Source organism: Chrysochloris asiatica, unplaced genomic scaffold (genome assembly GCF_000296735.1).
Source record: "Chrysochloris asiatica unplaced genomic scaffold, ChrAsi1.0 scaffold00374, whole genome shotgun sequence".
Taxonomy (NCBI): domain Eukaryota; kingdom Metazoa; phylum Chordata; class Mammalia; order Afrosoricida; family Chrysochloridae; genus Chrysochloris; species Chrysochloris asiatica.
The window spans coordinates 2,103,494-2,124,193 of NW_006408892.1; the positions used below are offsets into that span (position 1 = coordinate 2,103,494).

Consider the following 20,700-nt stretch of genomic DNA (forward strand, 5'->3'; position numbering starts at 1 on the left):
AGACTCATTATCAACCCCCAATATACAGATGATGCAACCTTGCTTGAGGGAAGGGAAAAAGATTTGAAAATACTTACTGATGAAGATCAAAGACCTTCATGGATTGTTGTTGTTGTTATGTGCCGTGGAGTCGGCTCCGACTCATAGCAACCCTGTACAGGGTTCCTGAGGCTGTAAATCTTTACGGGAGCAGAAAGCCTCATCTTTCTCCCGAAGAACAGCTGGTAGTTTCGAACTGCTGACCTTGTGGTTCATAACCACCACGCTACCAGACCTCCTTTTCATGGATTATACCTCAATGTAAAGAAAACAAAAATCCTCATAATTGGACCAAGAGCATCATGATGAGCAGAAAAAAGGAGTCCTGGTGTGGCACTATAGGATAAGCACTGAACTTGCAGTTCAAACCCACCAGCTTCTCCTTGGAAATCCTATACAGGGTGGCTATGAGTCAGAATTGACTAGACAGCACTTAACAACAAACAGAAAAGATTGAAGATGTCAAAGATTTCATTTTACTTGGCTCCACAATCAACACTCATAGAAGTAACAGTCAAGAAATCGAACACTGTATTGCATTACACAGATCTGCTGCACAAAGCCTCTTTAAAGTGTTCAAGAGCAAAGATGTCAGTTTGAGGACTAGGGTGAGTCTGAGCCAAGCCACGGTAGTTTCAATTGCCTCACATGCATGGAAAGATGGATAGTGAATAAGGAAAACTGGAGAAAAACTGATGCATTTGAATTATGGTTTTGGACTGCCAGAAGATCGGCTAACCCTGCTTTGGAAGAAGTATGTACAGCTGATTGCTCCTTGAAAGCAATGATGGCAAGCCTCTGACTCTGGTACTTTATACAAGTTGTCAGGAAGGACCAGTCATGTTTGATAAAGTGGAGGGTCAGCAAAAAAGAGAAAAATCCTCAAAGAGATGGACAGTCGCAGTGGCTCCAACATGGGCTCAAATAGTGCATCAATTGTGAGGTTGCTACAGAACTAGGCAGTGTTTCATTCAGTTGTGTAGTCATTCTCAGGGGGAACCAACTCCCGGGCACCTAATAACAACTTACCTGTGGCTGTAATCCTATTTGGAATAGGGCTTTCTTTGTTACACTGGTGAGGCCATACCAATATAGGGCGTGTCCAAAACCTAACCACTTCTGAGTTATAAGACCAGAAACACAAAGACAGCAAAAGTAGGGAAGGCAGGCACCATGTGAGGACTGGATGGATATAAGCCAAGGAACCAATGAACACCCAGGGATACTGATAAGGACCAAGACCCTAATTTAGACTTTTATCTTCAAGATCTACAAGACAATACATTGTTGTTTTTTGAGCCCTCAACTATACCAACTTCAGTCCTGATGTGCTGCAGGATAAACACTGGACTGCAAGGTCCGTTTGAATTGCAAGGTTGGCAGTTCAAACGCACCAGTCGCTTCTTGGAAACCCTATATAGAGTCACTATGAGTTGGAACCTACTGAACGGTGCTCAACAACAACACACTAACTCCCTGGGTAAGCACCATGACAGCTCTGCCTGAGGACTCCATGTGTGGGTACCACTCCAGGTTGTAGCAGGACTGGGGAATGTGGGCTCCCCTGTCACTCCTGGGGGGGTACTTGGGATCAGAACAGGCCGGTGGACAAGAGTGAGGCAGAGAAAGGATGGGAGGTAGACTGAGAATGTCCCCAAGCATGGAGGGCAAAGTGGACCTCCTCCCATGGTGGCAGACAAGTGTGCCCACCAGCCTTGTGGAGAGCTGGCGTGGTTACGCAAGCATGGACACAGCAGGGTTGGTTAGTTCAGAGCAGGGGAGGCCCCAGCCCCGTCCCAGCACTGACCTGGGGCCTGGGAGCTCCAGTCTCTTGTGGAATCAGGCAGAGGAGGGTGGGGGTGGCTCCTTGGGACTGGAAACAAACATAGCAGTGTGTCCATCAGGAACCCCAGCCTGGATGTGGGTCTCATTCTGGCTCCCAGGGCTTTGGCCTGGGCATTTAGGCATCCTTGCTAGGACCTCACTGGGACCCCTTCAGGTGCTTGATTCCATGGAAATCCAGAGAGGAGGTATGAGTGGCACATTCAGACTCTGTATTTGTAACAATAGACACAAGTAGGACACTGAAGTCATACTGGGACTGTGACAGGAACACCAGGCTGAGGCCCTGCTGTGTGCTGTCCCATGCGAGGCACTCTATGCTGTCACCAGCCTCTTCCTGCAGAGCGCCCCAAAGCTATGCTTCTGGTGCAAATGACCCTAACAACAAAGGGAAAAGCCTTCATTGACATGCTCTGGAGCATCTGTGTTCCATATTTCTTGTATCTCAAGTGTGAAAACAAGCGACACTGGTAAGTTTCTCTCTAAATACCTGGTAAAGGCCAGAACCCCAACAGATGCCCACCAAGGTGAGTGTGTGGCCTGCAGTGACTGCAAGTAGGTCCAGATGCTCATGTGCGCCCAGATGAGCATTTATTAGGATTTTGTGAAAAACAGAAGAGTTATTTCTCCAGAACTCTCCTCTACACGGGACCTGGGGTCGCCTTTTGTTTCCAGATCACCCAAGCCTGCACAGGGCCTCCCTAGCTCACCTGAGGACAGAGTGAGTCAGCCCACCACCTCTTGAGCTGTCTCCCTTAGCTGGCCACCCAAGCCACACCTGGCTCTTCCACCCTATCCAGCTCCTCTGCCCTCACCATTCTGGAGTCCCATTCCCATAAGCTCCCCATCCCTGTCATCCAGGCTGTCGCTCACCCATCCCTCCTCAGAGACCCTGATTCCACGTTCATCCTTTACAGAATCTGTGGCGCTCTTGTTGGTCACGTTGACCCAATGTCACACTTCTGCCACCCCCCTGAATCAGCTGCTGCAGTCCCATCCATGTCCCCAGTGCCCAGAACAGGGTAGAGCTCAGTTCCAGGTGCCATGAGACTAGACATTCCTGAGACCCCAAAGGACAAGAGGAGATGGGAAAGGGCGGCTTCTGGCTGATGGTCTTCACAGCGTGGTGGCAGTGGCAGCAGGTGCTTGGGACTACCTGTGGCCCTGGGCAGCAGAGGCGTTCATGTGGTCCCGGATGTTGATGGCCTGTCTGAGCAGTCCCTCAACATTGTGGAAGGAGACACTGCTGTCCACTAGGTTCTTCACAGCACTGAAACAGGACAACAACTGGGTCAGTGTTCTACTACTCACCAAAAGGTTGGCAGCTGACCGCCCCCAGCAGCTCTATGAAACAAAGCCCTAACGATCTGCTTCCAGAAAGATGACAGCCAAGAAAACCCCATGGAGCAGTTGTAATCTGTAACACATAAGGCCACCCTGAATCAGCATCAATGGTGACACACAGATTTGGTTTGAGGTTTTTTTTCTATATTACAAACAAGGCGCTCTGAATGATGCAAATGGTTCATGTGCTTGATAGCTAATCAGGTTAAGAGTTTCAAATCCACCAAGAGGTATCTCAGAAGAAAGGTCTGGTAATTTCCTTCCAAGAAATCAGCCACTGAAAATGCTACTTCTGACACACAAGGTGTTGCCATGCTGGAGTCAATTTAACAGCAACTGAGTATTAATAAAAAAATATCCCTCCTTGCTGGACCTGCTGGAAAACGGCGCTGAGCCTCTGAAGAGTTAGTACTCAGCTGGCCAGGAAAGCTACACAAAACCAGTGGAATGTGGTGCTAACTCACTTGCCTTACTTAACACTACCAATTGGAAGTCAGCTTTCCCAGCATTTGATTCCACAGTGATAAAAACCTTGCTAAAACATAAAAAAAAAAGCTTGCTAATAAGCTAACTGCTGTTGCTGTTAAGTGTTATCAGTTGGTTCTGACTCATAGCGACCCTCTATAAGAGAGTATGGCAGAGGAGCTGCTGGTGGATTTGAACCACTGACTGTGTGGTTAGCAGACCTGTGATTATCCTACAGCACTATACCAGGATTCCATTTAGACATACAATTTTTATATCTCTCATTTTTTAACTGTTAATAATGCTTTAAGTATTTGAAACAGCAGAAAGACAAGCAGTCTTTCATGAAACTTTGTATTTTGTTGTTGCTGTTAAGTGCCATCGAGTCAGTTCTGACCCATAGTGACCCTGTATAGGGTTTCCAAGGAGCAACCGGTGAGCTTGAACCGCCAACCTTGCAGTTCAAATGGCTTTGTAGTCTGACGCTTTAACCCACAACGCCACACCAGGACTCAGAGAAATACACATCTCAATATAAAAAAAGTGCTCACAGCTCAGAGAACACTGGCCTCCTGCCCTGTCCAGCACCATCCATGGAACTTTCTACATCACGGAAGTACTCTTTATCTGCACCGCTCACTCACAAGGCTACTAAACTCCTGAAATATGGCTTGTGTGAGGGAGGACGTGAATCTGTAATTTGGTGTCATTTTATTTACTTAAACTCCACCTCATCCACACAGCGGGAGGTGAGAGTAGGGGAAGGGGACACAGACTTTGTTTGACACTTTCTTCCTTTTTTTTTTGAAATCTCCCCATTTATTCTTTTTTTCAAAAACTTCTTACTGTGAATTGAGTGACAGTTTACAGAGCAAATCATCAGTTTTACATTCAACAAATCATACACTTGGTTTCCCCTCAATGACTGCAGTCCCCTCCATGTAACATCACTTATCCCACTTCCTCCATGTGCTTATTTCCATTCCTCTTTCTTTCCCAACCTTGTGAGCTTTTTGTCCTGGGGTAAATGTTGCCCTTTTGGTCTCCAATAGTGGACCATTCTGTGGTGCGTGTACCTCACTAGTGTTGTTCCCTCTGTGTTGTTGTTGTTATGTACCATTGAATCGATTCTGACCCATAGCGACCCTGTATAGGGTTTCTGAGGAGCAGCTGGTGAGCTTGAACTGCTGACTTTGTAGATCAAATGACTCTGCAGTCTAGCGCATTAACCCACAGTGCCATCTATTACTTTACTGCCTGGGTGAAGACTGAGCTACAGGACAGAGTGCAGTTTCAGACCTGAAGGGTCACCAAAGGTCACAGTCTTGGGGTTCCATCAGTCTCCATCTGACCAGTGATTCTAAGTTTTGTTCCACATTTCCCCCACTCTATTCGAATACTTTTCTCCTTTACCTCCAGCCTTGCTGATGAGTTTGAAGCTCTCAAAGCCCTCTGCCAGTGTTTGTACACGACTCCTACCTCTTGTCAACTTTTTGTTGACATAGGTAGGGCATCTTCAACCATTGGTCACTGTGGCCATCTGCCCAGCCACCCTCGGTCCCACTAGAGGGACCAGGGATATGGCGGCAGAATAACCCATCCTTCATGCCTAGGACACATCTTCATGTTGCAAAAGGCAAAAGAACATCTGAGCCAAATCATGAGAACTACCAGAGGAGTGTCCTTCTTTCCCCAGAACAGCCACAAACTGAGACAGAGGCAAAACAGCACCTCCAGACACAGACATCCAAATCCAAGGCAGCTGCAGCGAGATATTAAATACAGTAGACTGAGGTGGGCAACAAAACCACACCATGGGAGATAAGGGCCCCTGCCCATCAAATCAAATACTGGTGGGTGTCTTTTGCTAAAAAAGCAAAATAACTGGATCTAGAAATCTGCTAAGTTCTCGATTTCCTAGGAGAATCTATGTGTTCATGAAACAAACTTTTCAGCAGCTTCTGTTTACTATGACTCCACCTACTTCTTCTTTTCAACCTCAAGATGTAGATAAACTTGAAAAAGAAGTAAAACGTAACAAAAAGCAAACTGTCCTCACGCTTTGGCCATCCTCCCCCCTTCATCCTGCTGCATCTGTGGTGCTGGGTCCCCTTCAGGTTCCCATCCAGGTCTCCCTGGGAAGGGGCAGGAGTTGGGGGTGGGGGGGGCCACCTGCAGGCCTAGCCATGCCACTACTAAGATGGGTTTGACAGAGTGGGACTCCCTGGGTGCCTGAATGCTCAAGGCCACGGACTGTGGATAACCACCATGGGGTCATAGCAGGGAGACCCTGGAGGGTGGAGGGCACGATGGGAGGCTGAGCACTCACCTGCAGGCGTACTCCACTGTATAGATGGCGCCCTGGCTCTGCTCCTCCCACCGCTGCATGTCAGCCTGCAGGGATGGAGTGTGATAGGGGGGCTGCTGCTGGAGGGAGGGCAAGCACTGTGACCGCAGAGCCCTCCCGCCTACCAGCCCAGACCGTTCTTCCTACAAATCCTCTTCTTCCCTAACCGGGCCTCCTGGGCCTCCAGGTCTCAACACAGCTGCTCCCTCTGCCTGTCCCACCTCCTTCTCAACACACAGGTCTGTCTCCACAGCCCAACCTGGCTGGGCCACCAGCTACCACCTCACTGGAGTCTGACTTGACTCCTATCCACACCCCCACTCCTATGGCCCTAGCTTCACACAATGGGCCTTCCCAGCCACCCTCCTGCCCTGGTGTAGGGGAGGAGTATGTGGGAGCACTCCACGGTGGGGCGGGGACTCACCTTGTGCTGGGCTAGCTCTGGCAGGGAGCGGCGCACATGCTCCTGCAGCCGGTATAGTGCCACAGATGGCTCATTGGCCAGCACGTACAGGCTCTCTGTGAACTTGTCTGTGACTAGGTCCAGATCCCAAGGACAGCCAGGCAGAAAGAGGGAAAATGAAGGGACAAAGCATCAGGGTCACAATCCCCAACCTGTACACCAGCCAGAGGGAGATTAGTAGGGTTACCCCCACCCAGCAGGTCAATGGCTGGGGGAGACAGTCATAACAAGGCCCTTCCAGGGGACCTTTGGCACCACAGCCTCACTGATAAGGATGCTAATGCGGCCAGTGAACCCATGATCTTTCCCCTCCCAAATCACTGAAATGGACACGCTGGTGCTGCCTGGGGCACTCAAACCCATGAAGACTACACCTGAGACTCTTCTCTGAAGGACGCCCACAGGTTACTAGATGTGGAAGTGCCTAGGCATCCACAGCACGCCAGCCCTCATGCATGGGCGGCCACATAGGGTAGGAAAGCCTACTGAAGCATGACGGCCCTCCTGAACTCCCCGGTGGGATTTCATCTGAGGTTGCTCTTGCAAACGGCACTTCCATCTTTCCAGTTGTGCCTAGTCCTCCTCACCCCAACCCTACCCCAACTGTGAGGAGACCATGCTTGTTGTGTCACAAAATACAGTCCAAATCTCATCCATGTGCACCCACTCTACCACCCACACTAATCCAGGCACTCCTGTGCCCTGCCTGGGTCCCAGCCCAGTTACCTCCCGAATCCCCCTGCTTCCCCTCTTGCCTCCAATATCCATGCAGCAGTCAGAGCAAGTTGCATGGATATGCCCTGCTCTTGCTTGAACCCCATCCCATGGCTCCCACCAGTCAGAGAATAAAACCAATCTTCCTTATCACCACCCATAAGACCCCGCATGATGCAGTCACTGCTCAGCTCCCTGCATTCTGCTCCCTCCCGCCAACAATGGCCTTTAAATACTCCCAGCGCTGCTCAGGTGAACGGTAATAACAGAAACGGCCTAAATCTTCTTTGTCCAATATGGGAGTAACATATAGCAACTGAGTACCTGAAATGTGGTCAGTGTGACTGAGGAACCCAACTTTAATTTTACCACTTTAATTCAAGCTTAAGTACTCTTCTGTGGCCATTGGAGACTGTATTAGACAGCACAATTCCAAATCAATTCCCACCCCTAGCCAACAAAGATGTCAGTTTGAGGACTAAGGTGTGCCTAACCCAAGCCATGGTGTTTTGAATCACCTCACGTTGTTGTTGTTGTTAAGTGCCATTGAGTCAGTGCCAACCCAAAGCGACCCTGTATAGGGTTTCCAAGAAGCAGTTGGTGAGCTTGAACAGCCAACCTTGTGGTTCAAACCGACTTTGCAGTCCAGCGCATTAGCCCACAGCGCCACACCTCATATGCATGTAAAAACTGGAAAATAAATAAGGATGATCATAGAAGAATTGACTCATTTGAATCATGGTGTTAGAGAATACTGAAAGTACCATGGACTGCCAGAAGAATAAACAAATCTGTTTTTGGAAGAAATACAGCCAGAATGTGCCTTAAAAATGAGGATGGTGAGACTCTGCCTCTCAACTTTTGGACATGTTGTCAGGAGGGACCAGTCCTTGAAGAAGGACATCATGCTTGGAGGATCAAAGAAAAAGAGGAAAAGCCCCAAGGATATGGACTGACACAGTGTCAACAATGGACTCAAACATAATGATTAAGGAATGAAGCAGGACCAGGCAGTGTATCGTTCTATTGAGCATAGGGTCGCTATGAGTTGGAACAGACGCCACGGTACCTAACAACCCCAGGCCTTGACACCTTCTTCCAGCCCCACTGGCTCTTCTTTATTCCTTGTTGTTGTTAAGTACCGTCTAGTAGGTTCTGACTCATAGCATCCCTGCATAGGGTTTTCAAGGAACAGCTAGCTGGTAGGTTTGAACTGCTGACCTTGTGATTTGCAGTCTAGTGATGATCCTACAGCACCACACCACAAGTCCTTCATTCCTTAGGCCTCAGCTAAAAAAGTTACCTCCTGGGAGAGGCCCTCTCTGGGCACCAAGCTTAATCAGATGCCCCCTTCACTATTCTCAATTCAGGACCTTAAGAATGTCTCTTATGTGCATTTACAAAGACATTAAGCTTGACTTCATTGAGGACAGGGGCATCTCAGCCTCAGATTCCTCATCTGCAAATAGCAAGTAACAGTACTCAGCTCAAAGTCTGCAACATGAATAGAGTTGGTGTGACTGGCCAAGGCAGTGTGCCTGGTGAGGGAGAAGCCAGATGTGTTTGAGATCCATTTTTCCTAATCTTGAAAACGTACATCATAATAGCTTACACCTTACATGTTTTTTGTTGTTGTTAAGTGCCCTGGAGTTGGTTCGGACTCATAAGGACCCAGTATATGGTTTCCCGAGCGATTGGTAGGTTTGAACTGCTGCCCTTGTGGTTAGCAGCCCACTGCTTATCCTACAGCGCCACAAAAGGACTTGAGGGGACTTAAATGTGGTTGCGCTTTCTAAATAACCAACTAGAATAAATGTGCAGTAAGATACAGACCTGTGTAGCTAACAATGTTGGCTGCTATTCGTAACATTTTCAACAACGGGCGAGAACGGCGCAGGACTGACCAAAGGTCACTATGACTCAGAACTTACCATTTATTACTATACAATCTAATCTATACAAATGCGTAAATGTATAAAGAAATAAGGAAGCAATACACAAAGCAACTGCCACGCGCACTTCCAACGTTTTGCAAATACCTTCAGAGAGAGTCTCACAAGAAACCCTATGGGGTAGTCTATTATTCTTTCCATTTTACAAAACCCAGAAACCGAAACTTTTCAAGACCTGGTGATTAAATGGCGGCTCAATCATAACCCCCGTCCTCTCTCCGCTCCGAGCCCCTACTCGACCTCCAGCCACTCCGCGAGTTACCCCCACGCGGCACCCTCCGTCCCGTACAGGGCCCCGCTCCACCTTTCTTCCCCTTGAGTTGCATCTCCGGTTCTTCCATAGCTGCTGCGATCAACGGAATCCCTGGGATCGGAACCGGAAGTTTGGAGACGAGAACGTCTGCCCTAGCCTTCCGCTATTAAAACCGGACGCCGGTCTACTCCAGTTCCGGTACCAGTCGGTCTGCTTTCCTCACCCCTCCGTCTCTCGGGATAGGAGAGGAGTTGTGAGAGAGACGGAGAAGAGGAGGCACACCGTGGGTGGGTAAGGAGGGGATGAAGACCCCTCCAGGCTTCTGGAGGAAGGTCCAGACCGAGAGAAGCAAAGGATTTCTTTCCAGAACTTTTTTCTGGTTCTGACGAGTTTAGGGGACACTCCACACACTTCGCCACAGACCGTAAAAACGCCCTTCTTGGGCCTCCGGGCCTGCAGGAGAGACGTTTTTATAGAAGGGGGCGGCAATAGGTATGTTGTTCCTTTAAGTCCAGGACTAACCACCTGCTCATTCCCGCCCTCCCAGTTGGGGAAAGCTCCTCCCATGCTTCAAAACGTGATGCAGTTTGGTTCTTTCGAGACAAAACTCTGGGCGGAGTTTGGCATGGGCGCGCAGACTCCTTGAAATCCTCGGAGCTCTCAAAGACCCCGCCCATCCTTCCCGAGCTTTGTGGCCAAGAGTGCGCAGGCGTAACTGCGTTTCTCAGGTCCCAGCGGAAGCCACGCCCCTTCCCCCGAGTTTTAAAGGGCCAGAACCAGTTGCTAAAGCTCGGGTTTTTCCGCACTTTTGGGGGACGGTGGTGCGCAGGCGCAGTGGGGGAGTTCGGGAGTGGGGGTAGCAGTCGTGTTATCAAGTTACTCTGTCCCGACTGAAGAAGCTAGGACGCTGAGGGACTAGGTTCCAGCCTGCCCCTCATAGATCAAGTGAAGGAGAAAAGTTTGAATTGAGCCTCCAAGTTTGGGGGGACCCCGGCTTGAGGCGCGGGGAGACAGAGGAGACTCGTGGGGAGGTGAGTTGGCCTCCTGAATTCGGTAGGGAAGAGTGGGTGGGACTACTGGGGTCAGTCACATCTTTGTTAAGACCTCACTCTTTCTGGAGACCCCCACAAAAAAACCATAGCTAGTATTAAGCTTTGCCTGTGAATAAGGTACCCTGATTTCTTTAGACTTTGTTTTTAGGAAACTGAGGCACACAGGGTTAAGTCATAAGCTCAAGTTCTGTTAAGAGGCAAAGGAGGGAATCCAATCCCTAGTCTAACCTGGGACTTTTAACCTTTGCATGTTGGTGGTACCATTGGGAGAAGGGGGCGAGGCCCGGGGGGGGGGGGGGGGCGGGGAGGGAAGGAACCACTGTAAAGCAATTGAGCTCTGGTTTAATTTGCTAACTCTGTTACATTCTGACAATTAACACCAGCCTCAGTTTACCTACCTTGGCTAGGTATAGTCTGATCCTACTTGATAAGAACTGTTGATGATAATTACTGTCATCTTGATCCTTTGGCCTGTCTCACCAGCTTCCTGCATGGAGCCCACCCAGCCTGCAGATGACCTCTGCCTGGCCCAGTTTCCCCCTGTCCCAGAGTCCAGGAATCTGGAAGAACTCAGAGATGAGACCCCTGACAGTTCAGACACTGTGGTCCTCAGCCTCTTCCCCTGTACCCCAGAGCCTGGAAATTCTGAAGTGGATGCTGGGGTCCCCTCACCACAGGGTAAGACTCCTCCTCTGGGACTGATGTGCTATAGGTGGTAAGTCAGACAATAGAAATAAGTCCTCTTGTTTTGTGGTCCTGTTACCTGGGACAGGCCTTTTCTTCTAACCATCAAAGTACTTCCTGACTTATTTATAATTCCATTTTTAACATTACTTATAATGTCCATTTTAAAGTGAACAATTGAGTAGTATATATAGTACATTCACAATGTTGTATAGACACCACTTCTATCCAGTTACAGAACACCAGCATTCTCACTCATTTTCCCTTCCCCAGCCCTGGCAGGAGACCTGGTGTGGTGCTGTGGGTTAATGCTCTGGACTACAAAGTCAATTTGAACCACAAGTATGGCGGTTCAAGCTCACCAGCCGCTCCTCAGAAACGCTATACAGAGTGGCTATGGGTCAGAAGCAACTCAACGGCACTTAAACAACAGCTCCTGGCAACCACTAATCACCATTTTGTGAATTTAGCTATTCTGGATGTTTCATGAAGTAGCCTGGTGGCACAGTGGTTTAAACATTGGGCTGCTAAGCTCAATGTCAGTCATTCAAACCCACCAGCCACTCTGCCAGAGAAAGAGAAGGCAGTTTGCTGCTGTAAAGATGGAGTCTCAGAAACTATAGAGCAGCTCGTCTGGCTTCTTGTGTCAGTATGAGTCCATGACGGTTAGTTTGTTTTTTGGTGGCTATTTCATGTAAGTGGAATCAAACGCTTTGTGACCTTGTGCATCTGGCTTCTCATTGAGCCTAATTTCTCAAGGCTAATCCATGGCATTGCATGTATCAGAAGTTTGTTATTGTTTTGTGCCTGAATAACATTCCATTTTTTGTGGACACCCTTACTTCTGTCTTACTTACTTCTGTCTGTTGGTAGCTTTTTGGGTTGTCTCCACATTTTGGTTATTAAAATACTACCATGAACAGTTGTGTACAAAGATTTATTTGAATACCTGTTTTCAGTTCTTTTGGGTAGAAAACGAGGAGTGGAATTACTGGGTCATAGGATAATTTTACATTTAACCTTTTGAGGGACCAAAGGTTGAGTTTTGAGTCTTTGAACAAGTCTAATTCAGTCCACCCTAGGGCCTTTGCACTTGCTGCTCCCTCTGCCTTGGCTGCTCCTCCCCCACTTCTTCCTGTGCCTGGTTTTTGCCTTATCTCAATCTCAGTTGGTCACCTCTTCAGAGATGTCCTTTCTGACCTCATGTAAAATAGACTCTCCCTCTGCCTTTCTGTCACCATATAGCTGTTCTTTATTTCTTCTGAGCAGTATTTCTACTTGAAAGTTTTGTTCTATTTCTTTGCCTGACTTACCCCCTTGCCTTGGGCTCCCTGGGAACAGGACCCATCTTGTTTGTCCAGAGAAGAAAATAACCCCTGGGTATCCGAGAAGGTGGGGCAGATAAGGATTACAGTCTCAGGCACTGTCTTCAGTAGCTGCAAACCTCCAGGGTCTTCCGTACAGTCCTTGAGACATACAGTGAGGGGACACTGATGTCTCTGCCCTCTCTCCCAGCAGGTAGCTCCCTGAAGCACTCCACCACCCTCACCAACAGGCAGCGTGGGAATGAGGTCTCGGCCCTGCCAGCCACCCTGGACTGTGAGTAGCGCCCAGGGTCTCCGGGGGCCAGTTGGGGAGGAATGGAGAGGTGCCCCTTTGGACAGGTCTAAACTAAGGCCCAGAGAGGGCGTGGGACAAATAAGGACTCCCCAACAGCTTCTCCCCCTCTCTCTGGCCCGCAGCCCTATCCATTCACCAGCTCGCAGCCCAGGGGGAGCTGAGCCAGCTGAAGGAACACTTGAGGAAAGGTGTGTGTCAACGATGTGTATGCTGTCGTGTCCGCATGGGTGTGCTGGTATATCGAGCCCTGTCTGAACACATGTACTCTGTGTGCCTCTACCTGTGTGCTTTCCTCCCACCCTCTCTTTGGCTCTGACCTCAGCTCCTGCCCTGCCCCTTCCTCCAGGGGACAACCTAGTCAACAAACCAGATGAGCGTGGCTTTACACCCCTCATCTGGGCCTCGGCCTTCGGTGAGATCGAAACTGTCCGCTTCCTGCTTGAGTGGGTGAGTCTGGGTCCAATTGGGGGATCCCTCTGGCCTTTGGGCAAGCGGGAAGGGGTTTTGGCTATATCTACTAAGTCCTGGTCTATGAAATTGGGCTGTAGTGGGGGCCCCATGTTTCCTGAAATAACCTAACCCCTTTCCTCACTCTCCTTCTGCCCCCTCCCCTTACCACTTCTCTACTCCTCACCTCCCTACCCCCCTTTACCACCTCTCTACCCCAACCTTCCTTCTCCTTTCTCCTTTCCATTGCCCCCTTTACCCCCCTCTGCCTCCAGGGGGCCGATCCACACATCTTGGCCAAGGAGCGGGAAAGTGCCCTGTCACTGGCCAGCACAGGTGGCTACACAGACATCGTGGGGCTACTGCTGGAGCGGGACGTGGACATCAACATCTATGACTGGGTGAGGGCATGCCCTGCCACCTACCCACCCCATTGTGTGCCTGCTTTGCTGCCCCAGGCTCCAACCTCACTGGCCTAGGCGTCCATTCCAACACAGCCTCCTGGCCTGTGTTCCTGCCCAAACACATACTGAGCATGGTCTGGGGCCAGGTCCTGCTCTTGAGTCTAAAAACACAGACAGACCTGACCCCGAACTCCCACTCTTGGGGGGAGGCAGATGAGTACACAGGCAGCTTCGATGTAGTGGGCAGCGCTGTGATGGGCAGTGCACAGGCAGTGGCAACAGCCTAGAAGTGCCATCTGGTGAGCATGGTCAAGGAGGACTTCCCAGAGGTAAGGCTGTCTGCTCCAAGCTCTGAGGAAGGAGACCTATGGCAGTGTATTAAATTGGGGGAGAAGCCCTGGCAGATTAGAGGCCAGAGGAAGGCCAGTCCTAGTGATTGGGAAAAGCTAGAACTTGTCTTCCCTCCCCCCACTGCAGAATGGAGGGACTCCCTTGCTGTATGCTGTGCGGGGGAACCACGTTAAGTGCGTGGAGGCCTTGCTGGGTAAGTGGGGCCCAGAGCCCTAGCTAGGAAACCTCGGGGGCTGGGGCAGCTCCACCCAGACCATTTTGGGTGAGAGGAGGCTGAAGGAGAACATGGGGGTCTGGGTCTGACCTGATGGGACTAAGGTCCTTCATCAGAGAAGACTGGGGCTTGGAGAGGCCAACTGTTCAGGGTCACATGGGCAAACATAGACCCTTGGCTACAAGGTGGGAAATCACTGGAGCTTCTAAGCCCTGATTCTGGGCTCCCAGCCCCACTCCAGCCTCCATCTAACACTCCTTTCAGTCCCCCTCTCTCTATCCCCCATCCAGTACCCTCGGGCTCCCCCCGTATTCCTCCATCCCCCTTTAGCTGCCCCCATCTGCCATCACTCTGCTTCTAGCCCGAGGAGCTGACCTCACCACGGAGGCTGACTCTGGCTACACCCCAATGGACCTTGCTGTGGCCCTAGGATACCGCAAAGGTTGGTCTGAGGCATAGAGTGGTAATGTGATGCTGTCAGTGGGTGACCACGTTAGATGCCAGCCATGTTGGCAGTGAGCATTCACCCCAGCAAACATTGGGCACCTGCTGTGTGTGTACTGGCCCCCACAGATCCTAGTATGCTGGGGAGGGAAGTCAACGTGCCTCAGTGGCTGGGGCCATGATATGGACACACAGGCACTGAGGCAAAGCCCAGCCCAGGTAGGGGAGCTTCCCTAGAAGAGTGGTTTTGGAAGGAGGAACAGCCCAGGCAAAGGCCCAGAGTGTTATGACCCAAAGGCATGTAGGCCAGCTATAGCACACAGAGCCAGGGTCTGGCCTTCTCCCTCTTCTAGGGTGACAGGGAACCCATGGTGGGAGGTGGGTATCAGGATATATTGGCAGACCCCAGTTAGAACCCCCTTCCCCATTACAATAGGACCTAGCTTCCCATCTGAAAAACAGGGAGATCCTACAGAACCAACCCCTTTCCTCAGGGTCATGAAGAGATAGAAAGCTTGAAAAACACCTCCCTTTTGGAGAGTTTTGTTCATATGGAACAGAAGCCATTCTTTCCAACCCCTGTCTTTTCATAAAAATCACAACCCACCAATTTGGTTTGCTTAGAACTAACCTTTATAGCTTTGAAAACTCACCAAGAACAAGGACATTCTGACAAGCTTTGGAGACGTACAGGGTTCCTAGTTGTGTGCTTGGAGGAGGATGTGTGAATCCCCTGGACCCGCCAAGGTATCAGGGTTGGGAGACCCACTACTCACTCCCCAAGAAACAGGTGCAGCTGGGTGGTACCTGTGTCTCAGGCCTCACTCAAGATCACAGCACAAGTTCTTCACTTCTCTTCCCTGTCTCTAGTGCAACAGGTGATTGAGAACCACATTCTCAAGCTCTTTCAGAGTAACCTTGTGCCCACCAACCCCGAGTGAAGGCTGCCATCAGGGACTCAGACACTCAGGGAACAAAACAGTCAACCCAGAACTGGCATCAGAGGTGGCTTCCACTTCCCAGCCATGGGGAGATGCTCGGGACAGTGGTGGAAGAGGGCCGTTCCGAGAGGAACCAATAAACTGTGTGCAGAACTCCACGGCTGGCCTGTGCTTCCCTGAGGGTTTCCTAGAGGAGGCCTCACTCCTTCTCCCCCAGCACCCGCAGGTGGTAGATGACCACGCGACCAAAAAAGTCAGACATGTCCTCGAAGGTCACCTTCAGCCGGTCCAGCTTGGTGGCTGGCACAGGGAAGGTGTGAGCACAGGCAAGTCAAAGGAAACGTACAGCTCTGAGTTGCCCATCCATCAGTCCCCACCCCTCCTAGATCCTGGGTAGGCAACACCACAATGCTGAGTGACCTGGGTCCCTTTTAGCTTCCCACAGAATTGGCTATAATTGTGCCATTTTACAGATAAAGTGGGAACCTATGCTTTGTGCTAGATCACTTCCAGGTAGTCAGTCCTATGTCCTTAGGACCAGACCACCCCAGCACCTTACCACCTCACAGGATATCTGAAGTGAGTTGTTGTCCTCAGGGTAGAAGTCCACAATCCTACAAAGTGCCTCAGTTCCTCTGGATCCTGGGGCCCAGAAAAAGACAGATGGTGGGTGTGGGGAGGGGCGGGAGGCCCTCTACCCCCCATCATGCCCCAAGACCTCCCAGTACCTTCCAGGCGGCCCCTGCGACTTGAGAAGCCCCCCTGGAACTGGATCTGCAGCTGGGAAACACAGACACACTGAGGGAACTCAAGCATCACCCACTGGCAGGGGCCCTAGAAGCAGATGAAGAAATTGAGGCTTGTACCACAAGGCTCAGAACCAACTATGCCTATTTCTCACACAGTTCACAGGAGGTCCAACATAACGTTCCACTCCTAGGGTCCCCAATTGGGATACTGTGAGTTCTCGGGGCACCTTAGGTCCTGGATCTGATTCAGACTAGGATTGGGGGTCCAGAAACCTGCCTTACCTGGTCCGAGTTCCAGCAGGTTTCCTCATTCTTGTCGAACAGATGCTTCTTCCCAAAGTCCCTGGTGTTGCGATTCAGCACGGAACTCACCCTGAGGGCACCAGGGTGAAAATGAGGAAAACAGGTAGAGCCAAGCACCCGGGCCCCACCTCTCCATCCCCCCAACTCCACCTACGTGGGGCTCTGGTTCAGGCTCTCACCTGCTCAAGGTCTCCGAACAAACCAAAGAGTGGGTCATACTGGTTCCACAAGGCTGCACAGGGCTCAGACCTCTGAAGTGCTCACCTGTGGCTTGGGGCCAGACGCCATTCCAGCCCCACTCCAGACGTAAATGTCAGAAAAACTAGGGGACTCAGGGAAACTGCCAGGGCGCAGGTATCGGGCTTTTCACAGCGGGTGGAAAGAGGGGAATCCGGCTACCTGCTGAGCTAGAGTAGCCACCCTCTCGCCCAGAGCCTCGGCTTCCCCCGCGCCAAGCGCCACAATCCAGAAGCCGGGACCCGGAACCGCGTGCAAGCGGCACAGACGCCGGAAGACACACGGTCACCGCCCTGCCCCGTTCCTATGGGCGGAACATAACATGGCCCCGCCCCCTCCATGCCCACCTCTTAAAGAGCCTGCGCCCAGTGATTTCTTTCCCAATTTAAATGCCATGAAGTAGACTCCGACTTACAGCGACCCTATGCACAACATGGAATCCTGGTGTGGTGCTGTGGGTTAATGCACTGAACCGCAAAGTCGGTATGAACTGCAGAGTCAGTGGTTCAAGCTTACCAGCCGCTCCTCAGAAACACTATACAGAGCCGCTCTGGGTGGGAACCGATTCGAAGGCTCTTAACAACATGCACAACAGAGTGACACACTGACCAGTCCTGCACCATCCTCACAATAGTAAAAAAAAAAAAAAAAAACCAACACTGAAAGCGTTTGAGAACCCACTACGTGCGGGATGATGTTTCTTGATGTAAGGTACAGAGCACTGACTTTGCCATCCTAAAGACTTCCTATAACGAATACTTTGCAAATTAGGAAAGTTCAGCAAATACATTGCCAAAGTGCTAATGCAGCCTGAAACCTCTTACACCTCCCTGCCTCTCAGAGGCTGAAGGAATTGCTAAGGAAGAGGTCACAGTGCTGGCCCCTTCTGGGACAGAATAGATTCAGCCTCCAAACCTACCTTCCCCATCAATGTTGCCTGGGATATCAAAGAAACATGCGAAGAGGGTGTTGAGGGATGAACAGGAGCTCACCAAGTTCAGGTCACACAAAGCCTAAATGGTTCACTGATTCACTAAACACCTCTTACCATCACTTCATCTTACCCTGATTCTTATTTCTTTCTCTAAGATAGGTGACAATAGGGGCAGGGAGAGACCTCAGCTCCAGACCAGTGCCTGACAAGCCCACAACTGAGGAAGACAACTAGATACAGACACTCCAAGCCCTATGAGGTTAGGGCTGGGCCAGAGGAACAGATGGGATTGGTGGAGCTTGGGGCTTCACTTGGGAAGAGGGCTTTCTGAAGGAGAGGAGGTAGAGCTGCACTTTAGTGGATTGGCCAGGGTGAGAAAATTAAAGACAGTGTTCTAAGCAGGAGCCTGCTTGGGTTAAAGAAAATGAATTGGAATTATATTTGTGGAGCCAGATCATGCTGGGCTAGGAGGAGTCATGGAAGGTGCTTGAGGAAGGGCACGACACCTTCAGATCTTTATGAATGGAGGATTTTGAGACAGAGCAGCTAGCTGCTGGCAAGAGACCACAGTTCCTGGCTTTAGCTTAATGACAAGGGTGCAGACCCTTCCTTCAAAGGCTGGGGAAGCGGTCCTCTGGCATCCTACTGATGTCTGCCCAAACCCACCCCTAAAAGGGGGCTGCCTGGGAAACTGGGTCACTAGTGGAATGGCCTGCCCCATCCAGCCTTGCCCCATCCAACCCTGCCTGCCAGGACTTACTGCATTCAAGCATGATCTGGTGCCATTCAGACCTAGCTATGCTGGTCTCAGGGCTGGAGCTGACAAGAAATGCCCTTCTCCCAGAGAAGTAGCTAGGAAAAAACGACTCTGGAAGAGCCAAATGTGGTTCAAATCTTAGTTATGCCATTTGTTGGCTTTGTGACCTCAGACAAGCATCTTGACCTCTCTGAGTCTCAGTTTGCTCATCTGTAAAATGGGGACAGTTCTCTTTATAGGACTGTTGGAGGATTCCATGTGTGAGCTCCTTGGGCTGAGACACAACAGTGATGCATTTGTTAAGAGTCTGCTGTTTGTGGAACTCCAAGATGAGTTTCGTTTCCATTCATTGGTTCATGGACACTGCAGTGGCTAGTCCCATTGCCACCATCCCCCACCCCACCCCCAGTTTACAGTGAGGATGCAATGACTAGGCCAAAGTCCCCAGTGAGTGTATGCACAACCTCCACATCCCTCCTCATCACGCCCAGCTTTGGCATAGGACTGCCTTGTCACTGGTAGGAGGCCAGCTCTGAACCCTCTTCCTGCCTTCTCACCCCTCCCTGGCTCCCAGGCATGAAAGAGCCTCCTGTTTCTCCAGGGAATTAAGAGCTCCAGGCTTCCAGCAGGGCAGCCAGAAGTGGCCCATTCATTTGCTTGGATGGAGAAGAAGCCAAACCACTCTCCCCCTCCCAGGGGATATGAAGCAATGGAAGCTCTAGAAGGGCCAACAGTGACTCTTTTGGTTAATGGGGGGAGGTGGAAGGGGACTGAGGCAAGGGGAAATAAAGTGACTTGATCAGAGTCACTGGGGGAGAGCTTATGTGGAGGGGGGACTGAGATTCAAGTTCCAGTTTGATTCAAGAATACCCTTTGCTGGGCTGGGCTCTATACTTTTCTGGGAAGGAAATGGAGGCTCAGAGAGAATCAGCCTCTCTGAGGCCAGACAGCAAGTTTGGGGTAGTAGGACATCTCTGGTTAGCTGCTCCGAAGGAGATTCTCGCTGTCCATCTTCCTGAAGCAGGCAGCAAAAGACCCTCTTAAGAGTTTTGAGCCTTAGTTTCTCTTGAGGGTAGGGGTGATAGGTATCAATATGCATAAGGTAGGGGGTGAGTGTGGAGAGGGTATAACAGGAATCCCTCATACCTCTCCCCAACTCAGAATAGGGAGTCTGGGGTGTTGGCCCTGATTATGGGCTAGCCTAGTGTCTGTGAATGGATGTGACATGTGGTATCAGGGTGTCACAAGTGTGGCTGGGTGTGGAGTGGCTGTGACGCTGTGACTGGGAGCAACTGTATGGTGGCTGATGACATTGGGTGTTCACTGAACATGGTTCTGTACCCAAGCTGTAACTATGGCAACATGTAAGTATCATAGTGTAGTGTGTATGGTGGTGGATGTGAGTATGGAGGGGTCAGAAGGTGTGACTTGAGCACACAGCTGCAGGTTTGCTTGTGTGCGGAGTCATGCTTGTGTGTTGGGGTGTGTGAAGTCTACATTCTATTCACTGTATGGCTGGGGCTATGACAGGGTATCAAGGAGCTCTGGTAGCGTAGTGGTTATGAATCGGGCTGCTAATCTCAAGGTCAGCAGTTCGAAACTACCAGCTGTTCTGTGGGAGAAAGATGAGGCTTTCTGCTCCTGTAAAGATTTACAGCCTCGGAAACACAGTAAGTACAGTGTCGCTATGACTTGAAACTGACTCCACAGCACATAACCACCACCACCACGACAGGGTGTCAGTGATTATGGGTACAATGTGTGTGATAGTTGTAAATATGGCGGAATGGGGTATGTCCACGTATCCACCTGTCACTTTGGGAGTCGGAGGCATTCAGGGCCACATTATCCACTCTGAGACCCAATTCTTCTTGAGGTCTGGCCACCAGTCCTTTTCTCCATCTCCTCCCCTGCAGCAGCCCCTGGCTGGGGCCCCAGTGGAGGAAACACAGAGGGATCAAGGGATGAGAGGGGGGGAGGCTGGGCAAATCCCAATGCAGGCCTATAAATAGCTCTTTGAACCCAGCAGATTCCCAGGCTGGTCCCTTCTATTCAAACCCCCGGCAACAGCCTACCCTGGGCCCCCAGCCAGCCCCTTAGAGCTCAGCCCTGGCGCCAGCCTAGGTGGAAGGGGGCCAGCTGTC

The 20,700-nt window shown here is 50.6% G+C and overlaps 3 protein-coding genes across 5 annotated transcripts; 1 reads left to right on the forward strand and 2 right to left on the reverse strand.

Annotated features, from left to right (window-relative positions):
- Positions 1-1,878: 1,878 nt before the first annotated feature.
- On the reverse strand, positions 1,879-9,507 carry MEF2BNB (MEF2B neighbor). The gene is made up of 5 exons (XM_006876316.1): positions 9,471-9,507; positions 6,462-6,574; positions 6,020-6,084; positions 3,038-3,151; positions 1,879-1,912 (listed from the first exon to the last, which is right to left on the reverse strand). Exons 1-5 carry the CDS (start codon positions 9,505-9,507, stop codon positions 1,879-1,881), a joined length of 363 nt encoding a protein of 120 aa, XP_006876378.1.
- Positions 9,508-10,962: 1,455 nt separating this feature from the next.
- On the forward strand, positions 10,963-15,576 carry RFXANK (regulatory factor X-associated ankyrin-containing protein). 3 transcript variants are annotated; one of them, XM_006876317.1, is made up of 8 exons: positions 10,963-11,149; positions 12,671-12,754; positions 12,898-12,963; positions 13,122-13,222; positions 13,498-13,623; positions 14,104-14,170; positions 14,553-14,633; positions 15,506-15,576. In XM_006876317.1, the coding sequence occupies exons 1-8, from the start codon at positions 10,963-10,965 to the stop codon at positions 15,574-15,576; spliced, it is 783 nt and encodes a 260-aa protein (XP_006876379.1). The 3 variants fall into 3 exon arrangements, with proteins under 3 accessions (XP_006876379.1, XP_006876380.1, XP_006876381.1); XM_006876318.1 differs by lacking the exon at positions 12,898-12,963; XM_006876319.1 differs by lacking the exon at positions 12,898-12,963 and having other exon boundaries at positions 12,674-12,754.
- Positions 15,577-15,775: 199 nt separating this feature from the next.
- Positions 15,776-16,845, reverse strand: NR2C2AP (nuclear receptor 2C2-associated protein). Its single transcript, XM_006876320.1, has 5 exons — positions 16,808-16,845; positions 16,608-16,698; positions 16,305-16,410; positions 16,151-16,218; positions 15,776-15,892 (listed from the first exon to the last, which is right to left on the reverse strand). Exons 1-5 carry the CDS (start codon positions 16,843-16,845, stop codon positions 15,776-15,778), a joined length of 420 nt encoding a protein of 139 aa, XP_006876382.1.
- Between the last annotated feature and the right edge of the window lie 3,855 nt (positions 16,846-20,700).